The sequence below is a fragment of the Panicum virgatum genome, chromosome 8K (assembly GCF_016808335.1).
Source record: "Panicum virgatum strain AP13 chromosome 8K, P.virgatum_v5, whole genome shotgun sequence".
In the NCBI taxonomy this organism is placed as follows: Eukaryota; Viridiplantae; Streptophyta; class Magnoliopsida; order Poales; family Poaceae; genus Panicum; species Panicum virgatum.
In genome coordinates, this window is record NC_053143.1 from 727,868 (window position 1) to 746,998 (window position 19,131).

General features: G+C 44.4%; 2 protein-coding genes and 2 long non-coding RNA genes across 4 annotated transcripts; 2 read left to right on the top strand and 2 right to left on the bottom strand.

Annotated features, from left to right (window-relative positions):
- The first annotated feature begins 8,531 nt into the window (after positions 1–8,531).
- On the top strand, positions 8,532–10,981 carry LOC120643381 (protein trichome birefringence-like 34). The gene is made up of 5 exons (XM_039919738.1): positions 8,532–9,075; positions 9,556–9,730; positions 9,809–10,017; positions 10,168–10,326; positions 10,439–10,981. The coding sequence occupies exons 1-5, from the start codon at positions 8,657–8,659 to the stop codon at positions 10,785–10,787; spliced, it is 1,311 nt and encodes a 436-aa protein (XP_039775672.1). The 5' UTR covers positions 8,532–8,656; the 3' UTR covers positions 10,788–10,981.
- Positions 9,303–11,304, bottom strand: LOC120643383. Its single transcript, XR_005662994.1, has 3 exons — positions 11,113–11,304; positions 9,672–9,750; positions 9,303–9,583 (listed from the first exon to the last, which is right to left on the bottom strand). It is a non-coding gene; the product is annotated as an uncharacterized LOC120643383 (long non-coding RNA).
- Positions 11,305–12,475: 1,171 nt separating this feature from the next.
- On the bottom strand, positions 12,476–18,879 carry LOC120643385. Its single transcript, XR_005662995.1, has 2 exons — positions 18,613–18,879; positions 12,476–12,986 (listed from the first exon to the last, which is right to left on the bottom strand). It is a non-coding gene; the product is annotated as an uncharacterized LOC120643385 (long non-coding RNA).
- LOC120643384 (protein trichome birefringence-like 34) lies at positions 15,828–18,182 on the top strand. Its single transcript, XM_039919740.1, has 5 exons — positions 15,828–16,408; positions 16,896–17,070; positions 17,165–17,373; positions 17,522–17,680; positions 17,786–18,182. The coding sequence occupies exons 1-5, from the start codon at positions 15,972–15,974 to the stop codon at positions 18,126–18,128; spliced, it is 1,323 nt and encodes a 440-aa protein (XP_039775674.1). The 5' UTR covers positions 15,828–15,971; the 3' UTR covers positions 18,129–18,182.
- Positions 18,880–19,131: the final 252 nt, after the last annotated feature.

The following is a 19,131-nucleotide window of genomic DNA, read 5'->3' on the forward strand; positions in this document are numbered from 1 at the left end:
GCCGACGACGACCTGGCTCTTGAGGTCATAACTCTATGCATGCCAATGATGGATTGAGGCACAGGACTGCTGCTGTGCTGCAAAGCTAAGCTTCAAGATATTCGACATCACATTCACAGTACAAACAGAAGCTGGACGATCCACACAATATGCAGCGCAGCATCCAGTTCCGTGACACCTGGCCAGCGCGTAAAAATTAAATCTTGGCAGTTCGATCGATCATCAGTGACACAAATTAAAGCGCGAGTTCAAATAATTATCTATTGCGTGCCTTGTCAACCACCAATATATAATTTTTTTAGATAATGGATAAAATATCCGGCCTCTACATCCAGAGACGCACACAGCCCAATTATTACAACGTTTATGAAAAAGAGCAACACTTGTTCACAAATAAAAACAACGAACTAGCACAGCCTATATAAGTGCTTCCATCCATCGTTAGCCTGCTCCAACAAGACCATCTCAATTCTAGTGCTCAACGATGATAGTAATTCTTGTTGTGCTCATCACACTGCAACTGCGCCAAAAAACATAGCCAGTACGTTCTCATGAAAATAACCTGCAGAATAGAGTTATATTTAATTCTATAAAAAATAATGTCATTGCTGGTATTTCAGATGGCCCAGCATAGAGCAGCGACCCCAACCCAAATCAAATCACTAATCTCAATATTTTGATTAGAGAGCCAAGAACCAAATAAATGTCTAATGGATTTGGGTTGAGTTAGACCCGTAGCAAGATACACCATCCTCCAAATCATTCTAGCATAATGACAATCTAGGAACAAATGTTGGATTGATTCATCCAAATTACAACCAATACATTTCTGGCTGACTTTCCAATTTTTCCTAGCAAGATTGTCTTTAGTTAAGACCACCTCTTTTTGTAAAAACCAGAGGAAAATCTTAATCTTTAGAGGAACCTTAATCTTCCAGATTTTCTTATGTCTGAAAGGGGTATGAGTATTAATTAAATGCAGATACATAGAGCGGACCGTAAATAACCCAGATTTGGTTAAGTTCCAACGAAAGAACCCGACCCATCCACTAGATTAAAAAGGTGCTACCTGTGCTACAAGATTAGACCAGTCTCTCAGTTTAGGTCCCAGCAACGTTCTCCTAAAAGAAATATTAAAAGGTTGAGAAGCCATAATTTTGGCCACCATCGCATGAGGATCTCCCATAATATTATAAAGAGATGGATATCTATCCTTGAAAGACATATTGCCTACCCAAGTGTCTTCCCAAAACCGCGTGGCACTTCCATCCTTAATCAAAAAGGTGCCATTAGTTAAGACCTCATCTTTAATCTTCATAAGTCCCCTTCAAAAATGGGAATCATACGGTTTAGCCTTAACCTGCGTTAAAGATTTGGACCGCAAATACTTGTTCTTCAGCAAATCTTGCCACATACCATCAGTGTTAAGCAAGTTCACAATCTATTTTGCTAGAAGACATTTATTTTGTATTTGGAGGTCCAAGATGCCTAAGCCACCCTGATCTTTAGGGCGACAAAGGATGTCCCATTTAGCAAGCCGATATTTATGTTTTTCGGAAGATCCTTGCCAAAAAAAATCTTGATCTGAAATGATCAAGATTTTTCAAAACTCCTTTTGGAATTTCAAAAAAGAACATCATGAACATGGGAAGACTGCTAAGCACTGAATTTAGGAGAACCAATCATCCTCCATAAGACAGATACTTAGCTTTCCAACAAGAGAGTTTTTTCTCAAATCTTTCTTCTACTTTATGCCACTTAGAATTGAGTAGCTGTCTATGGTGCATAGGTATCCCCAAATATCTAAAGGGATATTTTCCAGCATTACAACTAAAGAGGGTGGTATATTCATCTTCCATCTCTTTAGCAGCACCATAGCAGAAGATTTCACTTTTGTGGAAATTAATCTTTAACCCAGACAATTGCTCAAAGGCACAAAGCAAAAGTTTCATATTTTTTGCTTGTTTTAGGTCATGATCAAGAAAAATGATTGTCATCCGCATATTGGAGAATAGATAGACCGTCATCAACTAAATGAGGAATGACCCCACTTATTTGTCCATCGGACTTTGCTCTCTTAATAATGAGTGCAAGCATATCAGCCACGATGTTAAATAAGATTGGAGACATCGGATCCCCTTGGCGTAATCCTCTTTTAATTTGAAAGTAAGGAGTAATATCATCATTGACGTTAATCCCTACGCTTCCTCCCGTAACCATTTCTTCAATCCATCTACACCATTTTGAAGAAAATCCTTTCATGCGTAGAATTTGTTGGAGAAATGACCACTTTACTTTATCGTAGACTTTTTCAAAATCAATTAGACGTATGTACTAGTGAATCTTTACATGCAAGCGTCTCTATCCTATCCAGGACTGGACAGCATCATATAATGGTCGTACCGAGTGCGTGCATCATGCTCTCTTCCTGGGCGTGTGCATGCGCCTGATCAGATTCCTCAGAGAACCAAGAACCATGTGCCCAGCAACTAGCAGGAACGAATCCCATGGTACAGCACCTAGGCTAGCTGCTTGCTGCTACTGTCTCTCTCTGTGTGTGTACAGCTCTGATGTTACTAGCCTTCTAAGGCTCGCTCACCCCATCTACTGCAAACCAGCTGTCTTTTTTCTCTTGGAATGTTCGTGGCTTGGGGCAATCGTGCCGCTGCGACGATGTTCTTGCGGAGTTGATCTCCTCGCGCCCCTCTGTGGCTGCAATCCAGGAGACCAAACTTTCTTGCCTGTCCCCGTTGAAACATCGCACGTTCCTCCCTGCGCGCCTCAAGAATTGTGTAACTCTTGACGCTGTGGGCTCTGCTGGTGGTGTTCTTACTGCTTGGGATGCTTCCATTTGCTCTGTTGATTCTGTAACTAAACTCTCTTACACTCTCACTACAAGCTTCGCTGTGCTGGCTGATGGTTCAACCTTTACCTTCTCCAACGTCTATGCACCCACCCTGCATGAGGACAAGCCATCGTTCTTGGCCGAGCTTGCCTCTCTTGCCGATCTGATCTCTGGACCTTGGATGATTCTTGGCGATTTCAACCTCACACGGAGTCCTGCTGACAAAAACACTGGTTCCTTCAACTTGTCTGATGCTACTCGCTTCAATGACCTCATCAGCTCCATCGCCTTGGTCGAGATCCCTCTCGTGGATCGGGCATACACATGGAGCAACCGTCGGGTCAATCCTACTCTAGTGCGCTTGGACAGATGCTTCGTAAATCTTGATTGGGACGCTTGTTTCCCAAACACTACTCTTTCTTCCCTGACCCGCTTTGCTTCGGATCATGTTCCACTCCTAGCCTGCGCTTGCACGCGTGTGCCTCGAAGCGTTTGCTTTCGTTTCGAAAATTCTTGGCTCCTCGACAGTCAGTTTCCCATGGTGGTGCAATCGGTGCTCGACCAACCTCTCCACGGTTGCCAGGCAAAAACTTTTGTGCTTAGGTTGAAACGTTGTCGTACTGCTTGCCGCTCTTGGTCCCGACGCCAGCGACCTTTGGTGCAACGCGAGGGTGACACTAAGATTCTCATCGACGCCCTTGACCTTCTTGAAGAAGAACGACCGCTGCATGCCTCTGAAGCTGCTCTCCATTGCCTCGCTGTGCGGAGTTTGCAAGATATCCGCTCTGAAAAACTTGAGTTTTGGCGTCAACGTTTCAACACTCGGTTAGCTTTGGATTGGGATGAGAACTCCCGTTTTTTTCACGCTGCAGCTTCTGGACGGCGTCGGCACAACACCATTGCCTGTCTTGAGGTCGATGGCCTTGCTGCTACTTCACATGATGCTAAGAGCTCCATTCTGCATGACTTCTACCTGAATTTGTTGGGGAGTTCATGCACCACAGTGTGGCATTTCGACCTCCAGGATCTTTACCCCAATTTGGATCTCTCCTCGGCTCCTCTTTCTGAACCCTTCACTCTGACTGAAATCACTCACGCCCTTTTTGCTATGGACACTCGTTCAAGCCCTGGGCCTGATGGATTTGGTCCTTCCTTTTACAGAAAGTTTTGGCCTTCACTTTGTCTTGAAGTGCAGCAGCTCTTTAATAGTTTCTTTGATGGGTCTTTGAACATGGATGGTCTGAATCGAGCTCTATTGGTCCTCATCCCAAAAAAGGAAGGAGTCCGTACCGCTGACGGCTTTCACCCCATCTCTCTGCAAAATTGTCCCATGAAGCTCTTCTCCAAGGTGATGGTCAACCGGCTAAAACCCTTTATCCCTCTCATCGTGGACGCTGACCAAACCGGTTTTGTTCATGGGAGAAGCATCGCAGAGAATTTTGTGTATGCCGCTGACCTACTGAGCTGCTGCTCCAAGAGGAAAGTGCCCACTGCAGTCCTGAAGTTAGATTTCAAGAAAGCCTTTGATTCTGTCGAATGGTCCAGCTTGGACAAAATCCTCTGTGCGCGTGGATTCGACGAAAGATGGAGGCTGTGGGTGTCAAACATTCTTTCCAGTGGCAAAACTTCTGTGCTACTGAATGGCGTTCCGGGTCGCTGGATCACCTGTCGCCGTGGTCTCCGTCAAGGTGACCCCCTCTCACCCTACTTGTTCATCATAGTTGCAGATGTGCTGCAAAAGCTCATTTCTAAAGCTTCCCGGGCTGGCGACTTGTGTCATCCTATTGATCCCTCCCTCCCTTGTCCCGTTCTCCAATATGCGGACGACACTCTTATTCTCACTAGGGGAGACGTTGGCTCTATGCAAACTCTGAAACAAATCTTGGAGAACTTTTCTCTGGCAACCGGACTCACCATAAACTTTCACAAGTCCACTTTTATCCCGATGAATGTGCCTCCAGATGTTGCTTCCGCCATGGCAAATGTCCTTGGTTGCACACTGTCATCCTTCCCTCAAACCTATCTTGGTCTCCCTCTCTCACCCAAAAAACTTCGTCCTGCTGACTACCAACCTCTTCTTGACTCCTTCGATAGATTCTTAGCTGGGTGGAAGGCGCGACTGCTTAGTTATGGTGGCCGGATCGTGCTGGTCAATGCCGTCCTTGGAAGCCTCCCCATATACTACATGTCCTCCATCCTCCTACCAAAAAGTGTGTGTGAGATTCTTGACGCCAAACGCCGAGCGTTCCTCTGGACTGGTGAGGACGCGTGCTCCGGTGCTAACTGTCTTGTCGCTTGGGACCGTGTTTGTCGGGCGCGCGAATGTGGTGGTCTTGGCATCAAGAGTTTGACTAACATGAATCACTGCATGCTTATGAAGTTCGTCCACAAATTACATGTGCCGGATGAGCTTCCTTGGAAGTCGTGGTTTCTGTCCCACGTCGGGCCATGTCTCACGGGCACTCCCGGTTCTTATCTCTGCTCGATTGTGAAGGAGGAACTCCCTCGGTACCGCGGCCTTACCTCTGTCCTGCTTGGTGATGGTGCTCGCACATCATTTTGGTTCGACAATTGGATCCTGAACTCACCACTCTCCGAAACCTTTCCCATTCTGTTCTCCCACTGCATTCAGAAAGAGGCCGCTGTTCGGACAGTCGTGACTTCAGGCCTCCGATCCTCTCTGCACCCCCGCCTCACGCGTGCAGCCGAGGATGAATTTCTGATTCTCTCTGACTGTCTTGCACAGATCACTCTCCAGGACAAGCCTGATGTTCGCACTCTCATGACACTTAATAGGAGCCCCTTTACCACCGGTGAAGCTTACTCGGTACTTCAGGGCCCAACTATACCGGCGGATGTTTCGCGGATTTGGGATATCAAACTGCCAACCAAGATTAAGTTCTTTGCGTGGCTCCTCTTCCATGGCCGTCTCAACACCCGTGCTCATCTCTACCACCGGAATATCAGAACCTTGGATGACTCCTGGTGTGAGCAATGTCCTGGGGTGCTGGAAACAGATGCACACATCTTTTGGGACTGCAGTGCTACTAGGGGGGTCTGGGACCTGCTGCAGATATGTTTCCATGGTGATGTCTTCAGACGGCCTTGGGAACTTGTCTTGTCTCATGATCTTCCGAAAGCAGTGCAGGTTGATATGCTTCTCCTAATTCTCTGGCACGTTTGGAAGGCGCGTAATGCACTGATTTTCGACCAGAATGCCATCTCTCCGATTGCTCTTCTCAGGAAAGTGCTGCATGATGTTGATGCTAGGAGCTGCCGGTATAGGAAGCTTCGCTCTGAAGTTCGTGCTTGGCGTGAGTGGATGGCGGGCTGTCTTACCTAGTTTCTCTCTTTGCTTCTCTCTCACTCTCTCATGTACTTCTCACCCCTCGGAATGCCGAGGTTAAGCTTGTAACAAACCTTACAATTCAATGAATAGTAGGTGGGGTTTCTCACCCCCCCGATGCCGTTCAAAAAAAAAATGTACTCATCTCCAACCTTGCAACCAGATGCTGCTCCACTGAATGCTGCTGCTCATCATCCACGCTTTTTCAGATCTACTGCACCTGCCACAAGGAATTTTTCTGTAAATGGCCGGATGGAATCAGAAGAATGACTGAAAGCAGTATAAATAATGCAATGCTCAACACACCCGAGCCTTTTCATTACAGAGTACAGACTAGACCGCATTGGTTGGGACAGGATACCAAACAAAGCAACTATCACCACACAATTTCACCTAACCCTTTATTTGGTCTCTGAATGCACTCATTTTAGTCCTTTGCTCAAACAAGATAACGCACAAGAAGGCTACTATTTATTTAGCACCGAGTAGGGCCATTTCACGTTTCAGCACTGAACCAAATTGATGAAAGAATGTTAGGAGGATCGTGATGTGGCATTTGCCTCTAGGTACCAGATCAGACCACCACCAATTGCCTTTCATTATTGTTAAATCTGAACGTGCCTTTTGGCCCAAGAAAGATTGAATAGAAAGGCAAATAGAAGGCGTGGCCAATAATTACTTTAAAAGAGATTGCAGGTGCTGGTGCGGCACCAATGATCATCCATCGGTCTATCAAAATCAAATTCAGATCTCCATGTTTCGTAAAATAATGATCCCAGTGCCACCATGCTAAAAAAAAAACAGGTACATTTCTTTACAATGAATCATTCAGAAAGGCTGGGTGACTGGGTCGTCAGTGCATGCCGTCTGTGCACTCATTAAAGTAAAAAATAGTTTGTGATACATTCCTAAAAAAGTAACCCATGTCATGGATGAATAAAAAAATGAAATAAAATATGGCAGGTGGCTAAATTGACTCTGATTGACTCACTGATAGCCAAGTTGACCATCACTACTCCAGCACCGTACCCCTCATCATCAACAGTTCGGATACCGTGGGATTTAACTCAACGGTGATGGGTAGGGTATCACCATTGGTTCTAGAACCTGCGGTGGTGCCATTAAAATAACAAAAAGAAAAAGAAAAAGCCCCTCATGCCTCATGCCCCACGCACCGCCGCAGCCACACCCGGCACACACCGGCAGTCGCGCGCTGCCGCGGCCAAGCCCGGCGACAGCCGCACGCCTCCGCCGCTGCCGCAGCCACGCCCGCCGGCAGCCACGCGCCGCCGCGGCCTAGCTCGCCCAGCTTCAACGGTGGTAGTTTGAATCAAACCGGCGGTGACGGGCCACTGCCCGCCAGATAGAACAGATCACTTGGTTCCACGAGGAATAACATTTTTATTATGATGCTAAGACAAAATACATATACATATATATCTATTTAGAAAATTACATATATTGTTACAATATATTACTACCAAACACCAAGAGAAATTATTGTTAGGTTTCATGCACCAACCAGATGAACCCAAAAGCTTAAGCTATGGGGAGAAGGTGGGCAATTCACTAATACTTCACAACACTCCCACTCACATGCAGCCGGAACAAGGCGTAAATGTGGAAACAAAGAAGAGAGCGGAGGACTTAAAAGATGCCTCTACCAAGACTCGAACTCGAGACCTCTGGTTTTGATACCATGTTAGGTTTCATGCACCAACCAGATGAACCCAAAAGCTTAAGCTATTGGGAAGAGATGGGCAATTCACTAATACTTCACAACAATTATGATTGCTACTTTCAGCTGGGTTAGTCTTCTGGAACATTGGTGGACTTTGCTTTGCATTAGTGGCTTAATGACTTCAAGTGTAGTTTATTGATTGTCAAAGAAACATGCAAAACATGTTATTTTTTTCCTGGCAATCAGCTTTTTAGTTGCTTAATTCACAAACTCCTGTGCTTCACTTCATTTTTTATTTTCACCCTTTCTATATCATGTTTGGTGTGATACTGTGGTGGATTGACAGGACTGTCGGCAACAGAAACCAGCACTTGGACCTCCTCGCATATTTTATTCCCTTTTGCCTTTAAACAAAGTTAGAACACGCTGCTCATATGAGAAAAAAGCATGGGATCAATTTAGTTGGTGATTTGCAAATTCAGACTGACTATAAATCAAACTGTAAACTGATATTCAATTGTCTAAGTTTCAGCATTGAAAAAGACTAACTGAGCCTGCTCTTTCTTAGTTACCAAATGGCTCGCTCGATTATTCAGAACAGGTGGATGCTAGCATGCTACCTCTCGTTATGTGGTTAGCTCAGGGGTCACTTGCCAGTTTGTTTGATTGGTACCAGACCTGGGTCACTTAGCCATGTGCAAGTCTAGTACCCCCATCGCAGAGAAGAGAGGTACACCATAAAAGAGGGGAGCCAAGCTAAGCACCACACTTTTCTGAAGAAAGAATGAAGACAGAAACCACCCCCAAGATGACGGTGCTCCATGCTCCGGTTGGAGTGAGGAGCATCGTGAGCTCCCTTGTGGCCTTCTTCATCGTCGCCAGCTCTGCCACCTTCTTGCTTGACCGAGGCCAGGAAGCACAAGTTCAAATGGCGGTCGAGCATGGACGCCAAGAAATGCAGGTGAAGGTGGAGGCTGGACTCCAAGAACCAGCGATGAGAGGGACTACTGATGCGGGCGATGCCGGTGAGCAGGAGTGCAACTGGTCGAGGGGACGGTGGGTGTACGACAACATGTCCAGGCCATTGTACTCTGGGCTCAAATGTACTTTCATCTTTCCTGAGGTGGCTTGCGACAAATATGGAAGGAAGGATGTCATGTATCAGCACTGGAGATGGCAGCCTCATGGATGCGATCTTCCAAGGTATGATGACTACATGCTCCCCAAGTATTTTTAGCTCAATTTTGTTGTTGTCAACCCAAAAGTTCCAGAATATCTGAAGGTGCAGTTCTAGAACAATAAGCGCTTTCAGTATCGCAGTCAAGAATTTGCAAGGATATTTTTTCTTTTGTTTTTTATGGAAGCAGTAAAAAACTCAATTGATCTGATTGAAACAAAAGAAAGAATTCTATACAGCACAGAAGAAAAAAGATAAAACTTATTTAAGATTGAAAAACTGATCTAATTATGATTGTTAGCCACTTAGCGAGGCAAACAACAAACCAAATTTGCAAGAGAAATAACTGACAGTGAAAGATCAAAACCAAGAAAAATTCTACCTGCTTCTTATTTTATTATCTGTACCATCCTGTAAGGGTAGAAAGGAGATCATATCCCGAATAACTTACTCTGCATGGTAGGAAGACATGATGTCTGATGTCAGGATTTGCCATGTCAATACAGATTCGATGCCACCAAGCTGCTTGAAAAGCTGAGGAACAAGAGATTAGTATTTGTGGGCGATTCAGTCAACAGGAACCAATGGGTTTCTCTGGTGTGCATGGTGGAAGCCTCAATACCTGATGACAGGCTCAAGACGCGCATCTTCAATGGCTCACTCATCTCCTTCAAGGCACTGGTATGTTTTCCTTCACAATTCTACAGGCCACAGAAATAAATATTTCAGTTAACCGATATGAAAACATAATCATTTCAGGAATACAATGCAACAATAGATTTCTACTGGTCACCACTGCTTGTGGAGTCCAACAGCGATAACCCAATAATCCACCGTGTGGAGTACCGGATCATAAGGGCAGACAGAATTGAGAAGCATGCCAGTGTCTGGAGGGATGCTGACATCATTGTCTTCAATTCTTACTTGTGGTGGAGGAAGCAGAAGGATGACATGAGGATGAAGGTGATGTAAGTACAATTCTTTCCTTCCTACTCAACAGGGATCACGCTGTCAGTGTCGCATGTCAGAATAGTTATGAGAACTAACAAAATGGAATAAAAACTAACAAGTCTAAGGCGCAAGCGCAATGGATTTGTTAACATAATTTGTATGTACAGGTATGGCTCATTTGAAGATGGAGATGCAAGGTTAGACGAAATGGAAATGATTGATGGTTTTGAGATAGCTCTCAAGAAACTTACTGAATGGCTTGGAGAGAATATTGATAAGAACAAGACAAGAATCTTTTTCGCAGGATCATCACCTACACATTCCTGGTAAGAGAGATACCCTTGCATTATTCATAACTACTAGTACATTAGCTACATCTCCATGATATCAGGTGGTTTTCTTGGTGGAACTGATGAAAGATATATGTGTATTTTCCAGGGCTAGCAACTGGGGTGGTGAAGACAGCAACAAGTGCCTCAACGAAACGGAGCCGATCTACAAAGTTGGATACAAAGCCGCAACTACAGATTACAGTCTGATGGCCAAGGCTAAGTCATATTTTAAAACATTGGAGCCGAAAGGCATACATGTTCAGATACTGAACATAACAGAGCTGTCCGACTACCGCAAGGACGGGCATCCTACTGTGTTCAGGAGACAGTTTGTTCCTCTGACAAAAGAGCAGATTGCGGACCCAGCCAGCTACGCGGATTGCACACATTGGTGCCTCCCCGGCGTTCCTGATGTCTGGAACGAGTTTTTATACGGCTACCTCATGTACAAATGATACACCATGCCAGATTTTATCCCCCCAACATATATAATGTACAAATGACATACTGCATCTAGATTAGGCTGCTTTACTTTGTGCAGAGAATGGCTGGCAGATAAAAGTGAACAGTGTATAGCAGTGTGCTATTTGTTTTCATCTGACAGAGCAACATAACTCTGCAAATTTTAACAAAAGTTTACCATGAAAAAGAACAACTCATCTTGAGAGTGAAACACTGTCATAGACGTCTCTAAAATTCAATTCATTCAGACTGGCAGGCAGGCAGGCAAGCAAGAAAAAGCTACACATTTGAGAGGTGGATCAACGAGAGAAGAGCGACCTGAACAATAAGGGCTCAAGTCACTGAACCAGCTGCAGGTTCCACGCTCGCCGGCAGCATACGGCACCGCGGAGGGGTAGACGACGCCACCATCGCGCGCAGGCCCACCGCCATGCGCACTGCCATGGCTACTTGGATAAGCTGCCGGCCTCCGCCGCCGTGGAATGGGCATCGGTGGAAGCTTTGGGTTAGCTGCCGCCGCATATCCAGGCCATGGGCTCGTAAGCCACGATCTGGTCATTAATTTGCCGTTAGGGCCCAATATGCAGCCCAAGTTATGCTGGGCCACACATGAATAATTGGCAGTCATGCGTCTGTCTATCTTGTTAGGCCTGGCGATCCAGAGATTACCCGTATACTAAAATCAATCTCGGGGATCACGAATACAACAACATAGTCTTTTTTACCAAACAAATTGAGATAGACTAGAGATGAAACCCAAAAAAATAAAAGTCATGATTTCAGTCACATTGATAGCTAATCTCCAAATGCTCATATCCAAAACTATCTCTTTAGAGATATTCCAATCTTTAAGGTCTCTCTTAACCGACTCATCCCAAGTCAGTTTAGGTCTACCTCTACCCCTTTTTACATTATCGACCCGCTCAAGAACCCCACTACGCACCAGCGCCTCAGGAGACCTCCGTTGGACATGTCCAAACCATCTCAATCGATATTGGGTAAGTTTCTCCTCAATTGGTGCCACCCGACCCTATCCCGAATAGCTTCATCTCGGACTCTATCCCTACTTATGTGCTCGCAAAACCACCGCAACATCCGCATCTCTGCTACACTCAATTGCTGGACATGTCGCCTTTTTGTAGGCCAACATTCAGCACCGTATAACATCGTCGGGCGAATTGCTGTCCTATAGAACTTGCCTTTTAACTTTTGTGGCACCCTTTTGTCACAAAGAATGCCAGAAGCTTAACGCCATTTCAACCAGCCAGCTGAAATTCTATGTTTAACATATTCATCAATGTCGCCATCCTTTTATAGCACCGATCCTAAATACCGAAAAATATCCTTCTGGGCCACCACTTGCCCATCTAGACTAACATCTCCCCCCTCATGCCTAGTCACGCTGAAATCACACATCATGTACTCGGTTTTGGTCCTACTAAGTCTAAACCCTTTCGACTCTAACGTGCATCTCCACAGCTCTAATTTCCTATTAACCCATGTACTACTCTCGTCAACTAGCACCACATCATCAGCAAAGAGCATACAACAAGGAATCTCACCTTATATATCCCTTGTGACCTCATCTAACACTAAAGATAGACTTTTTTCCCCAGTGAATTGCAAGCTGCCTCATTTATTCATGATAAAGATAGACTTTTGAAAGGGCACATGTAGGAGAAAAAAAATGGGGAACAAATTTCTCCAATTCCTGTAAAAACTTGCATTCGGAGAATAATAATCTAAAACGAATTAAGTTATGATCCAGGATGGCAGATATATTCATTGCATATTGTATTGGGCATCATGGGGTGGAAAGCATTCAACTACTACTTGCCTTTGCAGCTAGCTCAAGCCCACTTAATTGTTGTCTTTTACATGGTTCTCTATCCACAACAATAAATATGTTGCTCAAGTCCATAGCAGTTGTACTGACTCTCCTTGGACTTTCAGTAAGTACCCAGTCTGATCCCCGAGGGAACCATGTGGAGTAGCAAGCATTAGGTAAAGGTATCCCATGTTGGCAGCTCACTACTGCTACTGTGTGTGTACCCAGCTCATCTTAAGCCTTGTAAGGCCCCCTCATCTCATGCGCTACAAACCTGTAACGATTTTACCATTCTCCAGTGTTGCTTGCAGATGTTTTCCTGAATGCTTCTCCTCACCCTCCATGCTTTAAAGAGCTACCGTACCTGCCAGAAATAAACAATTTTTGCTGAGAAAATGGCCACACAGGCACACATGATAAGCAATCTAGCATCATATGTGCAGCTTAACAGCCAAGCCCAAGCACTGTCATTAGAATAGACCCCAATGGTTAGAACATGGTACCAAAACCAAACACTGCAAAAAGCAGACCACAATTTCACCTAACCCTGTATTTGGTCTTTGGAGGCACCCAATTAGTTATATCACTAGAAACATGGCGCGGCGTTGCCGCGCTTGTTGACCTCCAATGAAGATTGGAGATTTACATTGGGTGCATGGAGTTTGAATATAGTTTATGCATAATATACAGTACTTTGACTTGTTGATTGTAGTTGATGTGATACTTGGTGCGGTCACAAATATGTATTTCCATACAAGATATTAAGGTTCTTTAGTGTCAGTGAAGTATAGTAGTCACTAATATGGAAGTTTACACTCTTGCTAATGGAGTTATGCCTATGAAAGCAGCATGGATATATATAAATTTTGAGATTAACATATGTTCAGAATATTTAATAACAAACTGCTTATTACATATATATAGGGGCAGGGATAGCCTTTGTGCCAAATGAGCCCACCATTGTCATCGAACAGCTTAAAATTTCTATTCCCTGCATTACACAAAGAAACTATGAAGTGTTTAGGATTTTGCAAAGCATAGGATGGTATTGCAACCTGAAAATAGAAATTTGCATTTTTATTGCCTCTATGATTGCAGCAATGCAGAATAGCATCATATTTAATGAGGGACATGATGGTCTTTTGGCTTTTTGCTTAAAATGTCCTAAGATTCCTTGAAACTATAATCTGATCTGCATGTATAAAACTTTTTTGTTAAAGAAGGAATTGTGGTTGCTTATTTATATGCTTTAACAGTAGTGTTAGTTTTGCAAATCATGTGAGATTTTGTTATCCCAAATTTCTTTAGAAATCTTGCTCTGCTAAGAGGCATTATCATTGTCATATGTAGGTATATTTGAGAAGGTTTTGCATTCCTAAATCCTGATTATTTATCTTCATAGACAGCACGCACTATTTTCAGAATCTTTTTTTTTGACTCGTAAAGCAATTCAAACTCTTCCTATTTTTGAGAAAATTATTTTTTATGAAACCAATATAATTTTTACCCCTCTTTCGCTAAACTAATGGACAGTTATCATCTCGTTAATATTGTATTTATGAGCTATAGGCATTGAAATCAGACCAAACATGACCTCCTACAGTTTGGCTGTCTGCTGATGCAGTAGTTGGATTTGTCAGAGCAAAGTAGGATGCATTTGAACCTGGGCAAACAGTTATCCAGGAAAGGAAATAAAAACTTGAGAAAAAGGTACCTTAATTACCAATGCAATGTTCTCTTGTGTTTTCCAAAGAAGGGTAATGCATAAATCTCACAGATGAGGGTTTAGTTATACTAATTTTCTTTCCTCTGGTGATATGGCGACTTTACCTAATAGTGTTAACTTGCTATGTCTTGTTCACGCATTCCTGTAGGAGCAGTAATTAGTGCTTTATCTTTTCGAATGAACTTTAACATTATTAAGTTTCAAGTATAACTAATTTTCTATTTTGGGGGTTCAGTAATAATGTAACATTGTGTAAATTGCAAATCATCTATTGTAGTAAATATAGTTTTCATGAAGGCATAACCAAAGACTCTAATGGAAAATTGGAATTCAAGCAAAGTGTGATAAAGAAAATGCGAGTCAGATACTTTTAGCTATTTCATCGAACAGCTAATATGCATGAAACTACTCATAACAAAAACGAAAACTGAAATCGATTGAGTATGCAGTTACGTGCCTGAGGTCAGGTGGTACACGTGCACCTTCATCACACATAGAGCTTCAATCATACGATGGCCTAAAGCCAAACAGAGAACAGCGAGGGGCACCAGTGCTGCTCGCCCTCACCGCTACCGCATCTGCGTGCCGTGGTGGTCGAGGCGCTTCCCCGCTGGCTGGCTGCACGCCTTCACGTCGGCATGCTCCTTGCCGCTGCTCCACTTGCGCGGCGCCATTGCGAGGCCCTCCTGTTGCCGCTGGCCGCTATGAGCGCGACGGCCTCGCCGCCGGACAGCATCCGTGGCCCGGGCGGTGCTGCTGTGGGGGACGCGCGCCACTGCCGGCTGCTTGCCGTGCCCGGTGGCGTGCCGTGATGCATGACCGCCCAGCCTACTCGTCCTTCCTCTTCTCCGACGGGGATTTAGGGGAGAGAAGTAGTGGCCGGTGGCGACCTGCGTACCGGAGAGCCGGAGAGCTCCGAATGAAGCGCTAGCGCGATAGAGACGCTTCGCGATTACCCTTTCCGAACGCCAGATCAGAATCGCACGGGTGGAAAATAAAGGGCGACGTGGCCAAGCGAGGGCTCGATTTTAGCCCGATTCCAGGGTGGGCTTTCGTCTTTTAGAGATACGCTGGAGCTGCACAAGGCAAAAGAACCCACTCACTATTAGCACGTCCACCATCTGAAGACACCACCAAACCAAATTGATGCATGCTACAAATATTGTAGTGATTTATGATCTTCCATTTAACAAGATGAGGTATATGCATCATACTGAACAATCATGTTGGTACAACTGATTTTGTTATTTAAAACAGAAGCCACGGCAAATAATTGATGATCAGTTTAGAAAGGACTGCAGACATTGGTGGCACCACCATGTTGGAAAAGATGCCTTCCTCTCACCGGACCCTCTGAAATAGTTATTGTAAAATATTTGACTTTGATGCATGTATACTTTTTGCACTAATTAGTTAGAAAAATGTTTGAGTGACGGTAGGGCTTCCGCTTCATCTCCATATACATACCAAACACTCCAAGACTGCTTCCCTTGGTATGAATGGCCCAAGGGTCAGTGTTCAGGTATCAGGTTACTTGATTAGCAATGAACCTGGACCACTTGGCCTAGAGAGCGCACAATAAAAGAGGGAGCTATGCACTGCACCACAGTTTTCTGAAGAAGAATGAAGCCAGAAGCCAATCCCAAGATGATGGTTCTCAGTTCTCCTGTTGGATTGAGGAGCATCATCAACTCCCTAGTTGCCTTCTCCATCATTGTTAGCTCCGTCACCTTATTGTTCTACCAAGGCCAGGAAGGGCAGGTGCCAATGGTGATCGAGCATGAACACCCAAAAATGCAGGTGCAGATGGTGGCTGAGCACCATGAACAACTGAGAGTGACGGAAGCACCTGTGCCGTTGACAGCTGAGCTCCCAGATGCCAGAAAAGAGGAATGCAATTGGTCGACAGGACGGTGGGTGTATGACAATTTGTCCCGGCCATTGTACTCTGGACTCAAGTGCTCCTTCATCTTCCCTGAGTTGTCATGCGACAAATATGGCAGGAAGGATGTCATGTACCAGCACTGGAGATGGCAACCTTATAGATGCGACCTTCCTAGGTATGATCATAACAGATTTCCCCAGTTTGGGAGTATTTCTAGCTCAGTTTTGTTCATGTCATTGTCAAAACAGCAATTAAAAAGAAAAATCTGGAGGTGAAGTATAGTATTACAGCAACAAGATGTGTCAAAATCAGAGAGTTGTGATTCTTTAAAGTAGATGTTTGTGTTTTATGCAAGGAAGCAGGGAAACATTCACTTCATTTGTAGGTGAAATAGAAAACACAGGATAGAAACTGCTGAGAGGAAAAAAAATAATTGATACTCTTAAGATAGGAAAATTGATCTGATTGTGGTGGTTAGATAATTAACTAACAGTGAAAACCCACTGGGGAGGAAAAATCCCATCTTGTTTTAAATTGTTCAATTTCATGTGCTTGAAAAGTCTAGAAAGGAGATCATATCTTGCATAAAATTCAGCCATTGATAAAAGCTTAAAATGCATGGTGTATATGAAACCATGCCTGGATTTTTGCTATGTCAACAGATTCAATGCCACCAGACTGCTTGAAAAGCTGAGAAACAAGAGATTGGTGTTTGTGGGCGACTCACTCAACAGGAACCAATGGGTTTCCCTGGTGTGCATGGTGGAGGCTTCTATACCTGACAACAGGCTCAAGATGCGTGTTTTCAATGGCTCACTCATCTCCTTCAAGGCATTTGTATGTTTTTTCCTTCATAAATCTACAGGCTACTATAAAATCCAATGATTTCCATCAGCCAATTTGAGAAACCGTTATTCATTTATTATTTTAGGAATACAATGCGACAGTAGACTTCTACTGGTCGCCGCTGCTGGTGGAGTCCAACAGTGATGACCCCATTGTCCACCGTGTGGAGTACAGGATCATAAGGGCAGACAGAATCGAGAAGCATGCTAATGCCTGGAGGGATGCTGACATCATTATCTTCAATGCTTACGTGTGGTGGAGGAAGCATAAGGCTGACATGAGGATGAAGGTCATGTAAGTTCATTCGTTTCCCCTTTCCTAGTTCCTACTCATACCTAGGTAAGGTGATGTGAGGTAATGTAACTTTATACTATCACATTACCGATTTCACATAGTTTTAAAGTTTCCAGAACTGAGAAAAATACATCTCTGTTTTGAGCAGGTATGGTTCATTTGAGAATGGTGATGCAAGGTTAGAGGAAGTAGAAATGGTGGATGGTTTCGAGATAGCTCTCAAGAAATTAACCGAGTGGCTGGGTGAGAACATCGATAAGAACAAGACTAGAATCTTTTTCGCGGGATCATCACCAACACATTCCTGGTGAGTTCAATAGAAAGCACTACTCCTGCATATATCTTGTGCCAAGACATGTAAAACAGTAGTACAATACCAGCATGCCCATGAAAGATTGAGTGTGTTTCTCAGGGCTAGCAACTGGGGTGGAGTGGACAGGAACAAATGCCTTAATGAGACAGAACCGATCTACAAAGTTGGATATAAAGCGGCAGATTACAGTATGATGGAGAAGGCGATGTCATATTTTGGGACGCTGGAGCAGAAGGGCATACGCGTCGATATACTGAATATCACCGAGTTGTCTGACTACCGTAAGGACGGGCACCCGGCGGTGTTCAGGAAACAATTCGCCCCTCTGACAAAGGAACAGATGGTGAACCCAGCCAGCTACGCGGATTGCACGCACTGGTGCCTCCCGGGTGTTCCTGATGTCTGGAACGAGTTCTTGTACGGCTACCTCATGTACAAATGACCAACTACGCCAGTCAGAGTACGTACTACTACATATGAATATATGACGTGCAAATGGCATAATCCGTCTAGATTAAAAGTAGATTGCTTTGTTTCAGAGAAATTAAAGGTCCAAAATTCATACAGTTAGTTACATGTGAAGAGAGAGGGCTCAAATTAGTGCGTATCAGATTCAAACCAGTTGTTTGCTTACGACAGGCAGACAGAGCAACATACAGTAATTCTGAAGACTCCACACAAAATCTGCCTTGCAAAGAAACAAGTTACGAATTAATAGGTATCCTAGATGTATAGTCCCGACATTATTGCCTCACTGAAGCTAGGCAAGCACCTAGCAGGAAGTAGTTACCTCAACCACCATCACTTCACTAATCACTAATCAGTAGCAGAGGCTAGGCAGAATTCATTCAGACCTGGCGCAAGCAGTAAAGCAAGCTAAAAAAAAAAACACCACGTTTCAGCATTGGAATGAACGAAAATGGAACCTGAGCAGCAGCAGCAGCCCACAGCGGAGGTAGATCGAGCCTGGACGCCATCGCCGCGTGCAGCACAACCGCCGTCGCAGCCCACCTCCAGACTCGATGGCTAGCTGCTCAAACTTAACAGATCAACAAGGGAAGGTTTCTACCGGCCATGGCCGCTGCTTTGGAAAGCCTGGTTATCCGCCGCCGCCGCCGCCGCCGCCGCCGTTGATGAGTTGGTCGACGGAGAGCAAAGAGGAGAGACGACATGGCATGGCCCATGGGAGGGAAGGAGGCCCAGTGGGCCGGCTAACCCATGTCATAAGTACAAGGCCTAACCAAACAATATCGAATCCCATCTACACAAATTAAATACACAATTGCTTTTTTTCGCATAAAAGATATGAATTCTGACGTCATAGCTGTTGACGATGATGATTTATTTAACTCTTTAAATATAAAATTGCTAACAGGGCTGATCTGACACTTTTTATACATACGAGGTCAATGGGAATATATAGCAGCCCCTTAATTAGCTTGTTA

What these genes read in the sequence shown, in the direction of transcription:
- LOC120643381 (XM_039919738.1), top strand. Translation starts at nt 8,657, where the DNA reads ATGAAGACAGAAACCACCCCCAAGATGACGGTGCTCCATGCTCCGGTT. An exon ending in CATGGATGCGATCTTCCAAG is followed by an intron (nt 9,076 to 9,555) that starts GTATGATGACTA and finishes ATGTCAATACAG; the next exon opens with ATTCGATGCCACCAAGCTGC. An exon ending in TCATCACCTACACATTCCTG is followed by an intron (nt 10,327 to 10,438) that starts GTAAGAGAGATA and finishes TGTATTTTCCAG; the next exon opens with GGCTAGCAACTGGGGTGGTG.
- LOC120643384 (XM_039919740.1), top strand. Translation starts at nt 15,972, where the DNA reads ATGAAGCCAGAAGCCAATCCCAAGATGATGGTTCTCAGTTCTCCTGTT. An exon ending in TCATCTCCTTCAAGGCATTT is followed by an intron (nt 17,071 to 17,164) that starts GTATGTTTTTTC and finishes TTATTATTTTAG; the next exon opens with GAATACAATGCGACAGTAGA. An exon ending in TCATCACCAACACATTCCTG is followed by an intron (nt 17,681 to 17,785) that starts GTGAGTTCAATA and finishes TGTGTTTCTCAG; the next exon opens with GGCTAGCAACTGGGGTGGAG.